At 49.1% G+C, this 18689-nt stretch overlaps 1 protein-coding gene across 2 annotated transcripts in view; it reads right to left on the bottom strand.

Moving 5' to 3' along the window:
* The window catches only part of Acan (aggrecan), a 61874-nt gene that overhangs the window by 13441 nt on the left and 29744 nt on the right, over nt 1–18689 (bottom strand). For both annotated transcript variants that reach the window (NM_001361500.1, NM_007424.3), the window contains exons 3-12: nt 16809–17192; nt 15223–15397; nt 13354–13481; nt 11763–12056; nt 10316–10720; nt 9172–9346; nt 8853–8980; nt 7384–7677; nt 4777–4992; nt 425–3907 (exon numbers count right to left, since the gene is read on the bottom strand). In NM_001361500.1, coding sequence (NP_001348429.1) covers nt 425–3907; nt 4777–4992; nt 7384–7677; nt 8853–8980; nt 9172–9346; nt 10316–10720; nt 11763–12056; nt 13354–13481; nt 15223–15397; nt 16809–17192 — 5682 coding nt within the window. The remainder of the gene's footprint in view (nt 1–424; nt 3908–4776; nt 4993–7383; nt 7678–8852; nt 8981–9171; nt 9347–10315; nt 10721–11762; nt 12057–13353; nt 13482–15222; nt 15398–16808; nt 17193–18689) is intronic.

Genomic DNA, 18689 nt, shown 5'->3' with positions numbered 1-18689 from the left:
TGTGCAAGTTTTTTTTTCCCACAAAATAAATATTTGGACATAAATTAGCAGATGTACTCTGTCATCTCACATTTACTTGGGAACAGGTTCGCAAATACAATTGTTATCACTACCTAAATAGGCACAGACGGTGACACCCACGCATGAGTGTTAGTGGGATCTAACCCCAGTGGAAGGAAGTCACTCATCTTCACAAGGTCACGCTGTGAAGAACTCGGCATGACGCTCAGTGCTTGCTTTGTTCACATCTATATCCTATTTGTTCTTCACCAGTACTACTCTCACTTCATGCATAAGACTCAGAGGGACTGGAGTATTATCTGACATTGTCCAACTGAGCTTTGAATTTTAAAGCAATCGTGCCTCCTTCTGGATTACACTTGCTTATATCCCAAACACATTTAAAGAGAAAATAACTCCATACCTGCAACGGTTGACTCCGTCTCCCCTGACCCTTCTGAAGAAGAGAGGGTGGGGGCATCTGTCAGGGACATGGTTGTTTCTGCTGTCTGGGTCTCCTCTCCTGAGTATGAGGGATTTGGGGATTCGATTTCTTGAAGTGTCTCTGTAGGGTACCGGGTAGGCTGGGCCCACTCGGACTCTGTGATGGTGCTGCTGATGGCAACATTCACCTCTGAGGTGTGATCAGACCATTCTCCGCTGATTTCAGTCCTGTCTCCAGAAGCCATGGGTGTGGCAGAAGGCACCCCTGAAGTGCCTGTGTCTATGTCGGAGGTAGTGCTAGATTCTCCACTCACTTCCGGAGCGGCCGATCCCTCCCTGGTGCCTTCCTGAAAGGTCCATGGGTTGCTGTTTACCTCTGTGCTTGGGGTTGTCATTTCCAGATCTGTTTCATGGAAGGCAGAAGTGATTCCATGCAGATCTGGGAACTCAGACAGTTTACTGCTGGCCTCAGGGGCAGCAGACACTCCCACACCAGCCTCAGGGTAAGCAGACAGGTCACTGCTGGCTTCTGGGACTGAAGCTTCTATCCCAGACCCTGGGAAGTTTGTTACAGCGCCACCAAGGTCCCCGGATGCTGAGGCGTCCCCACTGGCCTCAAAGAGCCGGGGAGTGTATGTCATAGAAGGACCATGGCCAAGTTCCTGGGAAACAGTGGGTTCAGTCACACCCTCCACTAACTCTGAGGTGTTTAAAGTAACTTCCGGAAGCCCAGAGCTTTCCCCACTGCCAGTTGTGGCAGCTATGGATTCTCCACTTACATCAGTGGTGCTGGAAAAGTCTCCACTAAAATATGGAGAGCTTGGTGTCTCCGTGCTGGTTTCCATCTGCCCAGACTGCAATGTGCTTAGGTCCAGAGACCCAGAAAGCTCCCCAGATATGTCTGGTGTCCCAGAATGGGCACCACTGAATTCCAAAATGCCCGAAGGTCCTTCTCCAGCTTCTTGAGCAGTAGGAGCCTGAGTTATAGATTCCACCAAAGTTCTGTCTACAAGAGACACAGTGGGGAAACCTGAGACAAGTCCACTGCCATCAAATGCTCCTGAGGGCAAGCTGCTCCCAGTCTCAACTCCAGAGAATTCACCACTGACCTCAGCTACTCCACTTGGGAGGCCACTGAACTCTGGAGTGGGGGATGTGAGTCCACTGGAATCAATTGCTCCAGAAGATTGTTCACTGACGTCCACCGTCCCAGATGTGCCAGACAGTTCCGTCTCCCCAGAAGGAAAGCCACTGAGTTCCACAGATCCTAACCCTTCTTCTTCCCTAAATGTGGTAGGGGTCACTTCAACAAAACTGGTGTCCACAAATGTAATGCCAGAAGACTCTCCACTGCCACTTATGGTGCCAGAAGCCAGGTCAGGGGTTCTGGTTGCTGTTCCACTGAACACTGGGAACCCTGAGGGCTGCCCACTGAGATCAGAAATCCCAGAGGTTTCTCCACTCACAGATGTTATACCAGAGGACTGTCCACTGCCAAAGAGAATTCCAGACCCATCTCCACTGACATCTGGTTGTCCAGAGGACAGTTCATTAAGCTCAGTCACTCCAGATGTCGCAGTGGTGTCAGGAGTCCCTGATGGCTGCCCACTGATTTCAGGAATCCCAGATGTTTCCTCGCTGACGCCAGAAGACCCAAATGGCTGTCCACTAACATCAAAAAATCCAGATGTTTCTCCACTGCTATCAGGAGATCCAGATGCTTGGCCACTGAGTTCAGTTCCTGAAGGGAGACCACTAATGTCCGCACTACTGTCCAATTCACCCAGGGGCAGCCCTGATACTTCTCCTGAACCACTGATGCCAATGGTCCCCCTTCCTTCCAGTTCACTGGAAGTGGTGGCTGTGATCACTTCCACTAAGGTACTGTCCACAAGGGAGACAGTTGGAAAGCCAGATGGAAGTCCACTAAAGTCAGGCAGGCCAGAGGATGGGCCACTTCCAATGTCTGCTCCAGAATACTCACCACTAAATCCAGAGGGAAAGCCATTTACTTCTGGAGTTTGACCACTTCCTAGAGTTCCAGGAGGTAGTTTGCCAAAGTCCAAGGCCCCAGAAGCAGACCCTACCAAGTCTTCTTTTCCAGAGGGCAAGCCACTGAGGTCCTCAGCTCCAGAAGCTGAGGTCTCCAGGCCTTCTTTTCCAGAAGGAAGTCCACTGAAGTCATCACCTACCCCAGAAACAGAGGTCTCTGGGTCCCCTCTTCCAGAAGGAAACCCAGTAACATCTACTCCTGAAGCAGATGTCTCTAGACTATCTCTAGTAGAAGGACCAAGATCTTCCACTCCAGAGGCAGAAGTTTCTAGACCCTCTCCTCCAGATGGAAGACCACTCACATCCTCTACTCCAGAAGCAGAGGTTTCTGTACCATCTCCTCCAGAAGGAATCCCACTAACATATCCCCCAGAGGCAGAAGTGTCCAGACCTTCTGCTTCAGTAGGAAACACACTAATGTCCTCTATTCCAGAGGCAGAAGTCTCTAGACCTTCTCTTCCAGAAGGAAGTCCACTGACATCCTCTACTCCAGAGGCAGAAGTTTCTAGACTTTCTCTTCCAGTAGGAAGAACAGTGATGTCTTCTACTCCAGAGGCAGAAGTCTCTAGACCTCCTCTTTCAGTAGGAAGCTGAGTGACATCCTCTGCACCTGAAGCAGATGTTTCTAGACTTTCTCCTCCTGAGGGAAGTCCACTCAAGTCTCCCACTCCAGAAGCAGAGGTTTCTAGACTTTCTCCTCCAGTTGGAAGTACACTGATGTCCTCTATTCCAGAGGTAGATGTTTCTGAACCTTCTTCTCCAGAAGGAAGTCCACTGAGGTCCTCTACTCCAGAGGCAGAAGTCTCTAGACCTTCTCTTCCAGTAGGAATTCCACTGACATCATCTACTCCAGAGGTAGAAGTTTCTAGACCGTCTCCTCCAGAAGGAAGTCCACTGGTTTCTTCTGCCCCAGAAGTAGAAGTTTCTGTAATTTCTCCTCCTGAAGGCAGCCCACTAAGGTCTCCTGTTCCAGAGGCAGAGGCAGAGCCTTCGGGGCTCTCACCTCCAGAGGGCAACCTGCCAACTGTGGGAGTATGGGACCAGGGGACTTCTCCATCTCCTGAGGCAGAACCACTTTCTACAGGCAGGCCTGAGCTCACTGTGGGGCTGAGGCCACTGGAGTCAAGGTCACCTGAGGGAAGGCCACTTTCAATGCCCCCTGAAGGCTGCCCACTGGAGTCAAGGCGTCCTGAAGCATCTCCACTGCCTGTGAAGTCACCACTGAGGTCAGGTGCGCCCGACGCCTCCCCAGAGCCTGGCAGCTCTGTCATGCTCGGCACTGCAAATGAAGATGTGTATGGCTCCTCTGAGGTGGAAGGGACTGCTGAGGCAGAGGGCTCTTCAGAGGCAGAGGGGCTTTCTGTGTGTTCCTCTGCTGCTGGGAGGGTGGGAAGCCATGTGGGAGGGATCCCTGGAGGAAAGAAAGAAGCCAAGGTGAAGTGTGGAATGGTGAACTCTGCTCCATTTCTAAGTTATACCCTTCCACAGAAAATGCCTTTTAAGAGCGTGGGAACATGTCAGATGATCGCTAAGGGATATGATTTAAGTGTTATGACAAAGGAGGTAGAAAGGGGAGAGAAGAATGAAGGATAAAGAGGTGGAAGGAGAGAGGAAGAAAGGGAAGAAAATTAAAGGCATGAGAATGGCCTGGGAAGCCTCCTTCACAGCCTCAGGGACACAGGCTATAAGAATTGTGCTTGTGGGACTCCAAAGGCCGACATCTACATTGCCCATTGGAAGTGGGGAGGCACCCCTGAAAAAAACCAAGTTCTCCCTTCAAGTGCTTCCATATCCAAGAGATAAAGTGTCTCTTATATCCAACTCAAAGCCCAGTGCTGGTGGAGAAGCACAGGGACAGTTTGCATAAGCCCTCCTGGTGATGCTGGTGCTGTTAGAGTGGGAGAACCCATCTCTAGGTCAGCAGGGCCAGGTGGTGCTGTTTATAAAGATGCCTTGGTTTTCAAGCTGAGGTCCCTGTTCAGAGGACCTGAGAAGTAGAGCAAAGCCAAGCATCCGCCGTTTGAAACCTGATCACACCCCCCTTGCCTTGTTTTTGTTGGTATTTCCAATACAACTTAGATCTAGGTTTGGTGGTGCAGAGGCTGAGGCATGAGGATTCCAAGTTTAAGACCTGCCTGGGCTATATAGTGAGTTCAAGCCCCACCCTCACCAGACTTCCTCCCCACCCCCAGCCCCCACCGTGGGCATTCCATAGCAGGCAGGAGTGTGGGGTTAGTGCACGTGGCTTCAGGGTATGCCCCAGAGCCCAGCTATACCCACCTGGCTGTGGGGATGTGCCCACTGGGGTGTAGGCTGGCTCCCATTCAGTCTGTTTTCTTGGCTCAGTGGTGAAATATGGCACTTCTGTTGTCTTTGGCTCCAAGGGGACAGCATCCACACCAGGCCCCACCTGAGTGACGATCCAGTCCTCTATGTCAGAGGGTGATGTGGGTGTACTACCCCCTTCTTCTCCTGGAGAGGGCGCCACTGACACACCTGTGGACGATGTGGGAGGTGAGGTTCTGCCCTTTGACCGGAGTCCATTTTACCTTGTCCTTCAGGGACAAAGGGGCGAGGGGACCCTGAGGTACACCTGTCCTGTACAAGAACCTTGCTAAGCCACCCCAATCTCTAAGTCATTGAGACAGCTGTTTGCCATTTGTATTTACTGGGGAATGGCACCATGTACCCTAGCAGCTTAGGACAGAGTGCTCTGGGGTACTTCTTCCCCACAGTCTACCATATATGCTGGACCTAAAATCTTTATGCTTATAAATATATTTTACCATAACAAAGAAGAGACTCCATCTAACAAATGGTGACTTGTTACTGTGACTTGCCCAAGGTCAATGGCTCAGAAGCACCGGAGTGAATCTCTCAGTTCAAGGTCAATCATGATCCTGTCTACCTTGAAGGCAGAGCTAGGTTCTGAGTGTCTGTTCCCTAAACAGAAGGTTCATCTTTAGATTCCACACAACTATCACGGCATTTGCAGTGGCAGGGTGAGGGCAGGATTCATAGATTAGGGATAATTTCTGATTTGGGGGAAGCCAGCAACCTAGAGGAGGTCAGGAACCAGACTTCTCTACAGAGTGACACAAGGTTTAAAGCCTGGCATGGTGGCACACCCTTTTAATGTCAGCACTTGGGAGGCAAAGGCAGGCAGCTCTCCATGAGTTCAAGGCCAGCCTGTTCTACATGGCAAGTTCTAGGACAGCCAGGGCTACATAGTGAGACCCTGTCTTAAAACAAACAGAAAAATAAACAAACAAAAAAGAGGTTTGAGTCCATTGAAGGTTTTGGGTGGGTGGTGGAAGTTATTGTTTACTGGGAGGTGGGACTTAGTCTGGGGCAAGGGCATCAGTAACTCCCCTGGGAGAGGATTGGCCCCCTTAAATGAACTTTTGGGTTTTAATTAATTTATTCATTTTTTTTTGAGGTAGTACGTTTCTATTCAGCACAAGCTACCCTCAAAGTTGTGGCAATCCTGAAGGCTTAAAGAGAAGTTGTGCTTTATTTTGGCATGTTTCGTCTTATTGGTCTTTTGCTTCTTTGCTTTGGTTTTCATTTTAGCAGTGTTTTATTGTTTGTTCGTTTATTTATTTATTTTTGTGCATTGGTGTTCTGCCTGCAAGTACATCTGTGTGAGGGAGTTGGATACCCTGAAACTAGAGTTACAGACAGTTGTAAACTGCCTTGTGGGTGCTAGGAGTTGAACCCCAGTTCTCTGGAAGAGCAAGCAGCCAGTGCTCTTAAGCACTGAGCCATCTCTCCAGCTCTATTGTTTCATTCATTCTTTTTTTTTAAGAGAGAGAACAAACAAAGTCCAGTGGGTAGGGAGGTGGGGAGGACCTGGGAGGAGAAAAACATGATCAAAATATATGATAATAATTTTTAATAAAAAGCCAAAGGCAGGCAATCAGAAAAAGATAATGCATAGTGAAATATAATGCTGTGTATATTAATTTTAAGTTTTTAATTAAAATTAAAATGTTAAAACTTTACAAATTAAAAAATATAAGGCTTCCCCACCGCCAGACATGGTGTCACATTACATGCCTGTAATCAGAGCACTAAGAAATGGAGACAGGGGGATCAGGAGTTCGAGGCCAGCCTTAGCTACAAGAGACTCTTTCTTAAAATACAAACCATCAATAAAGTAAAAAGGTGTCCGTCTAAGACAGAGAAACTTGGAAGCCTTTAGATAAAAGCAACCTCGGGCCTGGCAAGATGGCCCAGTGGTTACGTGTGTGTACCCCTCTCACAGAGGGCCTGAGTTTGAATCTCACAACTGCCTGAACTCCACTCCCTCCAGGGTCTGATGCTGCGGGCTTCCAAGGGCACTTGCACTCTCATGGACATGTGCCTCCCATACACATAATTAAACATGGTAAAAATAAATCTTAAAAAATTAAAATAATCCCAGATTCACAAAGAGTTGTACGGACATTCAGTTTGATGTGTTGGGTTGAAGCCAAGGTTCACAGTAGTCTACAATCTCTATTCTTGTGGGTGTACCATTACCCAATATGGGTGCTGTGAGAATTGAACCAATCAGGGCCTAGAGTATCCCTTTCAACTGTTTAACTGGTCAGGATGGCTGATACTGTAGTGGTAGGGCCTGCACAGTGTGGGTCAACTAAGCATGTAGCTGGCTGGTGCTTGATAAGCGACACCAGAATTATTTGATTACACTTATTGCAAAGATATTTACAAGTTCACGAGAACTGACAAGAAGATGCAAGTAAAACAGTATATATATAACATTGCACAGAAACACATACAGAGTGTTTCACATACACGACCCCAATTAGTATTTGTATGTAACTTCCTTTGAAGTAGGAACCACCTGCCGCTGTTTATAGACAGATTTGGTGACTACAGTACCTCGGAAGCAGAAGGCATGGTGCTTTGACAGTGGGTCAGGGAGGCCGGTTTGGTTGGGGTAGAGGTAGACAGTTCTCACGCCAGGTTTGTCCCCACCACAGGCAGGCCGAGGGGTGATGATGGGGTATCGGAGGGTGCCATCTGCCAGCCAGCCAGCATAGCACTTGTCCAGACCCTGGCTCCAGGCAGCATAGAGCTGGCCGGTGGAGGCCAGGGTGGCATTTTGAGCCGCACAGAAGGCCCGCGCTTCCTGGAAGGTGAACTGCTCGAGGCGTGTGGCGAAGAACACTTCCCCTGGGGAACAGAGGCAATGGCGGTGTGATGATTCATGTGTGTCAGAGTCCTGTTCCCTCTGCTCTGAGGTAGAGCTCCAGGCACCCCCACCCCGATCACCAGGGCTGTTCATATCCACCATATAGGAGTATATGGCAATATTCCTCTAGGCCCCAGGCTTACTTAGTCACCGCCTCCAGCCCCAAGGCTACGCCCTTAGATCTCTTTGGATCCTGGGCAGTAGAGACCAGATTCTCAACTTTGTATTGAGTAGGGATTTCCAGGGACTTGGGACATCTTTACTAAAAAAGAGAATGTCACAGCTGAGCTGGGCCGAGCTAGTCTACCTATGAGGAGTTAGCTTCTACCCCCGACAACCCCTTTTTTAGGTTCTCCACTCACACCTATGCTCTCCTCCCTTGACTAACAGTGATGGTTCAGCTGGCAACCCCAACCCCCAAGCCCTCTCAGCTCTCTGCTCTCTCATGGAGCTTGGTGACTGCTGCGGAGCCGATTCCTGCTCCTTCGGGGTTTCAGCACCCACATATTACCCAGGGCCTTACCTGGGTCAGGGAGATGGAAGGTCATGTCTACCCAGCGTTTGTGTGTGCCAGGCACTTTTTAATGTGTCTCAACCAATACTTAGAAAATCCTCTAATTATTATGCAGACATTTTTTTTTTCAGATGGGGGAACCGAGGCGTACAGAGGTTACATGAGTGACCATGCTTAAACTTTTCCAGAACAGTGGCATTTTCTAATTTGGACTCAGTGGAAAGGCAGTTTGGTGTCATTCATGGCAATTACAAGAAATGAGACAAAACAGGTCTGCAGTTGAATACGCTTGGGCAACGCTGAGTTGCAAAGAGTTAAAGAGGTTTTAAGCTGCAGGACTTCTCGGGTCCTTTGACCTGTTCATGGGCACTGGGAGGGGATGCCTAACATTTATTGATAATAAATTGATCAGTTTAGCCACTGACCTCATGGCTTTCTGAAGGACCAATCTCACACTACAACAGAAGGGGGAAATCCTATGAGACTTTGGCAGAGAGAAGGCATTTGAATTGAAAGAGGTGAGAGGCGGGTCTGCTTTCCACCTGGGAGCAGGCTGGTGTAGGTAGTGACAATTCTATCCCTCCCTTCTGTGACTCTCCCTTAGTCCCTGCTGGTCTGGGGATGCAATAATGTGGCCTGTACCCTCAAGCTTGTCCACGTAGCAGTAGACATCATAGGTTTCTGATGATGGGCGCACGCCGTAGGTCCTGACTCCTGGGCTGCTGTCTTTGTCACCCACACATGGGGTTCGTGGGCTCACAATGGGGTATCTGTGAAAGAGGATGGAAAGGGGGTGAGGGGCCATCCTGGGAGTAGGAAAGGCGTATCTTACCCCTGGCTAGTGAGCAAAGTGCTGGTTCTCCTCCCTACCCACCCACCCGAGCGCCCTATCCCATCCTGGGTGTTGTGTCAGGCTGGAGGCTTCTTGGTTGGGGCTGGAAATGGCAGGTTTGTTTTTTACCTGACGGTCTGGTCCTGCAGCCAGCCAGCATCACACTGCTCATAGCCTGCCTCATAGGCAGCTTGGAGCTGCTCAGGAGAGGCAATGACGGCCCCGGTGTGCATGCAGGCCTGCTGTGCCTCCTCAAATGTCAGAGAGTATCTGGTGGAGCCTGGGCGATAGTGGAATACAACTCCTGTTGGGAGAGGAGAGGAAGAAACAGAGGTAAGACAGATGTTCATGCTGTCTGTTCTAAGCTTAGCTCCTTTGTTTAGACATAATAGGTATATCTGGGTGATTCCACCTGAGGTTCAACTTGGTGATATCATGAAAGTCGTGGCAGATGACAGTGTCATCCCAGGTGGGGGACATCAAGACCCTATACCAGAATATAGATTTGCATTTGGGGATCAGCTGGGCTCTATGCTGAGTGACATCACTGCCCAAGTATAGAGAACCTCACCCACCTAACCTAAGAGCTGCAAGTATTTTCTAGAGAGAACCAGCTAATTGTATCAGACTTTTCTTCTTCTTTTCCTTTTTCTCCTTCTTCTTGTTGAGATAGAATCTTGCTATATAAACCAGGCTGGCCTTGAACTTACAACTCTCCTGCCTCCCCCTCCCATTCTGGGATGCAGATGTGTAGCATCATACCTGGTCTCTAGACAAGGCTTTGTGGGACAATGTGATTTCATTCAAGTGCTTAACTCAGCCACTACTGTCCTAAATTAGCCACAAACAAAGTCTTAAATAATTGGATGCGGCTTTGATTCAATCAAACTCTATTCATGGGCACCGAAATTTGAATATATTTTCGTTACATAATTTTCATGTATCACAAAATACCTTTTAACTCCTCCCTTTCCTCAGCTATTTAGGACTGTGACAGGCACTGTCAGGTCACTGCTCCCTCAGGACAGCTGCACTCAGCCTACTCACTGAACTTGGCTGATTTTCTATTCTGGTGGGAGGACAAAGCCAGGCAAGGCCATGGGGTCACCCAGAGCAACGGTTTTCAAGTGGGTCTACTTTGTGGTGAACCCTGTGGTACTATCATCTGCTTGATCTATACCCTGTTTTCCACAGGTGACTTCGTTAGAGGTTAATGATTTGTGACCAAAGAGTGGCCACAATTGCCCTGCCTGTTCCCCAGGAGTGTACTTACCCCCTGGCAAGCGGGGCTGACCAGGGACTTCAGCTGCACCTGGAGAGATGGTCACTCGCACTACCAGGTCCTCACTGGCGAAGGCAGTGGCAGAGTCCGGCCCACGTGTGACTTCTGCAGGAAAGCCCCAGGGTCTGGTGGCTTCTCCAGTTCTCTCCTCAGCCTCTGGGAAGGCTGTGCTCCCCACTTCAGGGGCAAGTGTGAGGGCCTCCCCCGGCTCTGAGATAGTGGGGGACAGGTCAAAGATGGGCTTTGCTGTAAGGATCACGCTGCCCAGGGCCTCTCCCTCTGTGACATTACGGGGCAGGGGCAGCTCCAGGTCTGGCCAGGTCACCGTCTGGATGGTGATGTCGTCTTCACCACCCACCCCGAAGAAGTTTTCTGGGATGTCTACAAAATCTTCACCTGGGACAGGAGGCAATGACAGGCTTTAGTGCTGAGCTCAGGGCTGTTTTGAGGGGACAAGAGCTGAATGTGCCTCATTTCCTTCTATTTGGCTGGAGCCAGGCACCTGGCCCTGCCCACCACAAGGGACTCAGGTATCTGAGTTCTGTGGCTCTTCCTTTCCCTTGGGATGGTTCCAAGCCTCCCGCAGATGCCAAACTCTGAGAATGCTAGAGTCCCTTATATAACTTCTGGGCCACTGCTGGAATCTTATGTCAGTTTTTGGTTGCTTATAATTCCTCATAGAGTACATGCACCATTTCAATGCTAGTAACAGCTGTTAACAGTTGCGTAATGATGGCAAGACAAATTCTGCACCTATTCAGTATAGATGCAATTAAATTATTAATAGGAGTCTGAGGTTGGCCGAATTTGTAGAAGCACTAGGCTACTCCTGGTATATTGATCAGCTAGCTCATTGCTTATCAAATAAAATCAGTTCCTATTTCCGCCTCCCCACCAGCGGCTACTTTGTCTGCTCAGTGTCCAATGGGACAGTGTGAGGAAGGGGAAGCCGGAATCTTGCAGACATACTTTGTGTAATTGATGCAGGCATTGCTGGAGAACTGCCTGTCTCAGAGTCCTGGACAAATGAGGGACTGGCAGACATAAGGTAGTTATTAATAAAAAAGAATATTAATGAGGGTGACATTTCCAAAGAGTGGTCAGATTATCAAGAAAAGAGAAGAGAGGCTTTTGGGAGAGAGGGTGTCCCTCTTCACATAAGATTGGGCTGTAGAAGTGAAATATGAAATGAGCCATTGTGGTATGGAAGAGCTGGAATTCAAACCCTAGAAAACAGTGGCTCCGAAGCATATACTTTAAACACTGTTCTGTGTGGATCTGATGAAACTGGGCTGGCTACATTGTGACTCCATTGTCTCTACATTAAGAAGCAGTGAAAACCCAAGTTCAGAAACTCAGTGATCCCTTCCCAAGATCTTACTGGGATCTGATATCGGTGGCGAGAACCCCCCCTTCCCACCTTCAGCCCCAGTCCCACCTGTGTAACAGATGGCGTCATATCGGGATGAGGGATCAGGATAGCCTGTCTGGTTGGCGTGTAGATAGACAGTCCTTACACCCAGGAGGTTGCCCCCGCAGTTGGGCCGAGCCTTGGAGATGGGGTAGCGCACGCTGCGGTCCGCCAGCCAGCCAGCGCTGCACATGTCCATACCGCCCTGCCAGGCCAGGTAGAGCTGGCCTGTGGTGGCCAAGCGTGCCCCCAGCCTCCGGCACTCGTTGGCTGCCTCCTGGAAGGTGAATTTCTCTGGGGATGTCGCATAAAAGACCTCACCTGTGAAGGACAGACGCATCACACTGGGTGAGGGTTTCGCTCACATCCCAAGCTGCCTGTGTCCCTGAGAGGTCCACATCTTTTCCCGGAGGTTTAGCTTGCTATCCTTGGTTCTGCGTTAGTACCACACTCTTCATTCCTCTCAGAACTTTTAGGTAGGATGACACCAATGTCCTAACAAGGACCTTCTCCCCCCCCTCCCCCCCCAAAAAAAGCTACCCAAAATGCAATGGGTCGAGCAATCCCGAAATCAGAAGCCCAGTTGGTTGCTATTCACCCTCCCACCACTAGGGGAGCTTTCCTTTAACACAGGCACTATCCATTCCTAGGAAACTATCCCAAATTGAAAATCTGATGAGAAAAGCTGGCCTCGCCTTTTGATCCCTTAGAGTACTGCCTTCCAAACCAGGGCCAGTAGTACCCAAAGAGCCCATTATAGGGTAATTTGGGGTCTGCTAGCTTTTAAACAATATTTCCTAAACTTGGAAAGGTTTGAGGATGGGGTGGGGTTGTGGGCAGTCTCTGATCAGTTATTGGGTAGTTTCAGGTGTCCTTGCTCAGTGGCTGCTCAGACAAAAGGACTGTTAATTGCCTTGGGTTAGTCAAACATGGGGACACGTGGGAAGAAAGGTGAGGTATATCACCATTCAGCTTTTCTCCCAGCTGGAGGAGCTTGGTAGCTATGAGATGGATATTCAGAGTGTGTGGGATTTCCAGAGAGGTAGATGAGAAAGGGGTGTCATCTACAGGCCAGGGTAACTCTATGTTCAAAATTAGTACCCTCGTAAAAGAAAGAAACTACCTAGGTTTCTCCCTCGAACAACCCAACAAAAGGCCTAGGGTAGGACTTCAAGCTGGGGGCCAAGAAATGGAGAGAGGGTAGCTGGGAAGTATGTTTGTGTGTCTGTTGTGTCTGACCTAGAGTGGCGTAGGGATGGAGCCCAGGGTCTGCCACTGAGCTACACCCTAGACCTGAGCATGGCTTTGATGGCACTGTGGACCTTAAGGCAGAAAGGGGTTGGCCAGAGATGCTGAGACGCTGGATAAGAGGGGCAGTCCCAGGGGACTTTGGAACTTGGGGTTTAGTGGTAGCACTAAATTGTTTTACAGATGCCTGTGGCCACTGAGAACCCCTTCAAAGTGAATAGCATGGATTCCAGCAAGAGACCATTGCTGCTCATGGCAGGAGAGGACTGAGGGAGGGTGGTGGTCCAGAGGAGGACTCGTGTAGCTATCCCACATGTGATCGTGGTGATGGGGATGGAAAAGGCATCTCGCAGGGAACCGGCTTTCTCACCCTCCATCTCCTCAGCGAAGCAGTACACATCATAGGTCTCATTGGTGTCCCGGATTCCGTAGGTTCTCACTCCAGGGAACTCGTCCTTGTCACCATAGCAACCTTCCCGGGGCGTGTGGATGGGGTATCTGTTGGGAAGTCAATGTGGGAGTGTGACACTAGGAACAGAAGGTACCCCAAAGTCACTGTCCTTGTAGCCATCACCTCCATAGGAAGAGACAGAGGCATAAAACTACTTCTGTCCAAGTCTGCTCTGCATGCCTGCTGCTCCTTCAGTCTCAATGCTGCTCATGAGTCTCGATGCCTCTGCTACCAAGTGCTCTTGGTACCAAACACTCTCTCCCCCAGAGATACATTCCACGTAAAAGGTCAGAATCTTGTGGGTTTTGCAAACCATGGGCCACTGTGGTGATCATCTGTACTGCAGCAGCACGGAGCAGCTACAGACAATGTGTAACCGAGTGAGCATGGCTAAGTTTCAGCACAACAATATTTACAGAAACTAAGAAAGGGTTGGTTTGGATTTGGCCATAGTGCCAACTTGGTACCACTTGAATCTTAGGTCTACTAAAGTGAAGCAGGGGCTGGATTCTCTTGACACTTAAACTAAGGCCCAGAAATGTGAACGGATTTGGTAACAGACACACAGCTTCCAAATTCCAGGGTTGGGACTTGAGTCTAGCTCTTCCTGAGGCCAATATGTGGACTCTTGCCATGTTAGACTGTTGTCTTACTTATCTTTTGTTTGTTTACTAATTTTTGTAGAAAGGGCCAGTCCCAGTTAGCGTCAGCTGTTAACTTGACACAGTCTAGAGTCTTCCGAAGGGGTCTCAACTGAGGGATTGCTCAGATTAGCTTGTGACCAGGTCTGTGAGGTCTTGAGCTTTGATCAATGTAGGAGAGCCCAGCCTACCGTGGAAGACACTATCCCTAGACAGGTGGGCCTGGGATGTGTGAGAAAGCTAATTGAATGTGAGCTTGTGTGTAAGCCTGTGTGTAAGCCTGACAAAGCAGCATTCTTCCATGGTTCCTAACTGCAAGTGTTTCTACCCTGACTTACCTCAGTGATGGACGGTGACCTGGAAGAAGCTGGAATAAATTGTTTCCTCCCCAACTTGCTTTTGATCAGTGTTTAATCTCAGCAGCAGAGTTGAAACTGTAACAGTGCTGTGAGAACTTGTGACTTAAAATCCCCTAGACTAATCCAGCTTGTATAGCTGTCTTCCTGAGGCCTTGTGGGCTGGCTTTGGGGCTAGCCTTAGGATGTATATGGGGTGGACCGTCTGCCTTCACAGGCTTGATACACTGTACTGAGATGCTTCAGGCAGTCCTCTGTTCTGCTTTGCCATGTGGCTCCTAGGATTCACTCAGAAAAGATGTTTCTAGACACTTGATGTATGTATGTCTTGTCTTACAAAAAAAGGATATAAATAAGCAGGCAGTGTACACATAATATATTTATATATACTATGCAATATATAATATATCGTTGTAATATATTATGATATATGAACAGGCTATATAAATATTAATAAAAAGGCAATAAATAAAAATAAAACTCCAAGTTAAAAGCTGACAAACAAACCAGAAGCAAAGAAACATCAGGAGGAAAAACAGGCAAAGGGGGGAGTGGAGCTCAGAACAAGGCTGCTGGTATTGTCTTCTCCTGGGAGAGTGAATAATGGGGGCCTGGGATGGAACACTGGGTATGCATGTTGACAAGGCCGGACCCTAGACTGGCCAGAGAATTATGTTTGTACCAGCTCAGTGCAGGTCATTGTCCCACCCCATCGTCTGCCTCATTCTGCTAGGCCTCTGATACTTGGCTCTCAGCCCTGACAGATTTTCCTCTGGGGGTCGGAGTCTCACCTGACTGTCTGGTCAGCCAGCCAGCCTGCATCGCACTGGTGGAAGCCATCCTCATAGGCAGCCTGCAGTTGTTCTGGGGTGGCGATGATGGCGCTGTTCTGTAGGCAAGCCCGCTGTGCTCGATCAAAGTCCAGGGTGTAGCGTGTGGAAATAGCTCTGTAGTGGAACACAATACCTGTGGGACACATGGACCAGAGAGCAAGTTAGGTGTGAGCCCTTGAGAAATGGTGACCAGGATCCAGGGGACCTTGGGCACTGTCTGGTCTAGGCTGACATAGTTTATTGTAATTTTTTTATTGATTTGAGAATTTCATACATACTTAAAACGTATTTTGATTATATGTACCCTAACTTCTCTCCCTGGCCCCTTCCAGCTGTACCTCCAACCCTCCACCCCTCCCACTGAGTCCAACTTGTGCCTGTGTATTCCTGGGTGTGGGGCCATCTACCAGAGTGCGGCCAACCCACCAGGGGCTGTACCCTTAAAGAAAACTTCCTCTGCCAGAAGCAGTCAGATCGGCTGCCAATAGATCCTTAGCAACTGAAGTTTGCTCTTGCTGGAACCCTGTCTCCTCTCCACCCCACCCTACCACCTTAACAGGGTGCTCACCACCCCATCATCAGGCATTCTCCTTAAAACACATTTAATAATTCTGACAATAAGAAAGTTATTGGAACGATAGCAAAAACTATCTCCTTGTGATTTTCCTTTTGTCACTCCAGGCCTTCTAATCCCCCCTCTCCACCACCAATCCAGGGAATGAGATATGAGGGTTCCAGGTCTCCAGTGGCTCAGGGGCATCCTGATGAGACCTCTTAGAGACAAAGGAGAACAGGAAGTGAATCTTCCATCATTTCTTTGAAGCTGAGAATAAAGGTTGGAGGAGCGGGCGGGGATGATGCCTGGATGACGTGTTAGGAACCCACTTTCACTCATTTCTAGGATCATGGCAGATATGCCACTTAACTCACTTGCTGATGTGCAAAATGGGCACATTTACAAGGCTGCTGTGGGGTAGGAGCACACCTGTGGGCATGTCTGTGAGGGTTTTACTGAAGAGGGAAGACCTACTCTGAAGGTAGATGGTACCATCCCATGGTCCAGGGTCCCAGAGTGAAAGAAAAAAAGGGAGAGTGATCTGGGTGAACAGTGGGATTCATCTTCCTGCCTCCTGACTGTCGATGCCGTATGATTAGCTGCCTCAGACTCCTACCACCATCTTGTCCCCACCATGGTGGACTGTATGCCCTCACACTGTGAGCCAGAGTAACGCCTTCCTCCCTCACGTGGACTCCTGTCAGGTCTCTGATCACAGCAGCAAGAAACACTGATAGACCCAACAAGTGAAAGATTGTTGGCAAACAAGCTGCCAACACCAGGATGTATTTATGTGCCCCACTCCTAGGGTCCCAATCCCACAGAGAACAGCATTTGCCAGACAGTCCCATAGTAGGGCACGATAAGGAGAAAACGGGTATGCAGAGGAACTGAGTGGGAGAGCTAGTCTCCAAGGTGCACATTGCTGAGGACATCATTCTAGCTCTTCCTACAGGCAACATGGCGTCCCCAGTGGGAGGCCCTTCACCTTTCACTATGACCTCCAGGGTGGCTTCGCTGTCCTCGATGCCGTGCATCACTTCACAGCGGTAGATCCCAGAGTCATTGGAGCGAAGGTTCTGGATCTCCAAGGTAGCATCGCTGGGGATGGCTGGATAGTTGGGGAGCGACACCTTGTCTTGGTAGATGCTGTTGACTCGAACCTGTCCTTCAGTGGCCACCAGCAGTACCACCTCCTTTTCCTTGGAAACACGGCTCCACTTGATTCTTGGGGTGAGGGGGGCAGTGGAGGGGGCAGTGGTCACAGGATGCATGGGGTCGATGAAGTAGCAGGGGATGGTGAGGGAAGACCCTAGGAGGACCTTCAATGGGGATGGTTGAGGGATGCTCACGCTCAGTGAGTTGTCATGGTCTGTGAAAGAAAGGCGGGAGGACAGACATGTGTTAGGAATCATAGAGACCCTCCTTCCAGGCGTGGAAATGCAGCCACCCAAGAGGCCCTTATCCAGCCTACCATGTGGGAACCTGGGGATTCTCCAGGTGTCTCCCCACCCTAAGACAAAAATCCGGAGCCAAACAAAGACTTCCAGAAGAGCATGAGAGAGACCTCAAACCTTAGACACCCAGAGGGGATGCCAACCCCTAGATACACAGGACCCTTATTCTTAGAGTAGTGATATGCTTGATTCACAGATTTTAGAAAAATATATTGAAGTATTTATTTTGGATATCATGAGTTCTCCATAAAAGGTTCGTGTGTGGAAGGTATGGCTGTGTTAGGAGAGGTGACTGGATGGGGATGTGCTGCCTCATGGGGGGAGATAAATCAATGCAGATGCAACTTTGGAAGGGATATCTTGTTCGCAGCCCCGCCCCCAGTCTCCCTGACTCCCTGTCTCTGTCATTCTGTCTCTGTCTCTCTGTGTCTTTCTGCCTCTTTATCTCTGTCTGTCTGTCTGTCTGTCTGTCTGTCTGTGTTTGTCTGTTTCTCTCTCTCCCTCTCTCTCTTTCTCTCCCCCACCCACATCTGTTTCCAGGCTACTGTGAGGTGAACCTCTCCCCTCCACTGTACCTTCAGGCATGACATTTCTGCCTTGCCACAGACAAGCTGTTTTCCTGAGATATTTTTCTCATAGAGACAGATACTGTCCTACACATTGGGCATAATAATTATTAGAATTACAAAATTCTCCACAGCCTTTAAACTTGAGACATAGGACTTCAAGATAGATATATCCCATTCTGGGAGGTCTGCTTTGGGCTTTAACTGGAACTTGTAGAAGGGCAAGACTTTTAAAGTCAAGGACGAGAAGACTGGGGAGAATAGGAGGTCAGGCATTTATTTTTTGGCCTGTAGAGTCAGAAATATGGGGTTGGGTAGGATTAGACGACATAAAAATTATGGAGTGTGTCAATAGAGAAGACATAGTGTTTCCTAAATTCTGTTGGAAAGGGAGAGAGAGAAACAGTCTTCTATACAGCACCTTTCATGGCAGGTCTTAAAATTTTAGAACCCTCCCTTTCAAGGGATGCTACAGGTTGAAATAAAAATGTTTAGAATAGTTGTGGGTGGTAGAGACATAGCAGGGTAAGGATAGGGGGGCCAGGAATGTCTGGAGTCCAGCCTGGACCTTTTGATGTCTGGACAGATTCCACCATCTCTCCACAAACACCTCCATCTGCTGCCCAGCCCTGACGCCGGTGTCCACAGCCTGGCTCTGTAATAGTGGTCCTCAGGGGATAGCCAGAGACCACTGTTGAATCCAACTTGGTGGTTGTCAAAGCTCTCAGCCAACCCTAGTGGACTGTTTTGCTAATATGGACACATCTCCCAAGGTGATGGCTAGGGTCTGGGTATTCATAGATCTCTGAGCATCATTGGAGGTCCAGATAACCACATCTACATATT

Source organism: Mus musculus, chromosome 7, assembly GCF_000001635.26.
Source record: "Mus musculus strain C57BL/6J chromosome 7, GRCm38.p6 C57BL/6J".
Classification (NCBI taxonomy): Eukaryota; Metazoa; Chordata; class Mammalia; order Rodentia; family Muridae; genus Mus; species Mus musculus.
Note: the sequence above shows the minus strand (reverse complement) of the source record. Positions and strands in the feature narration are given on the sequence as shown.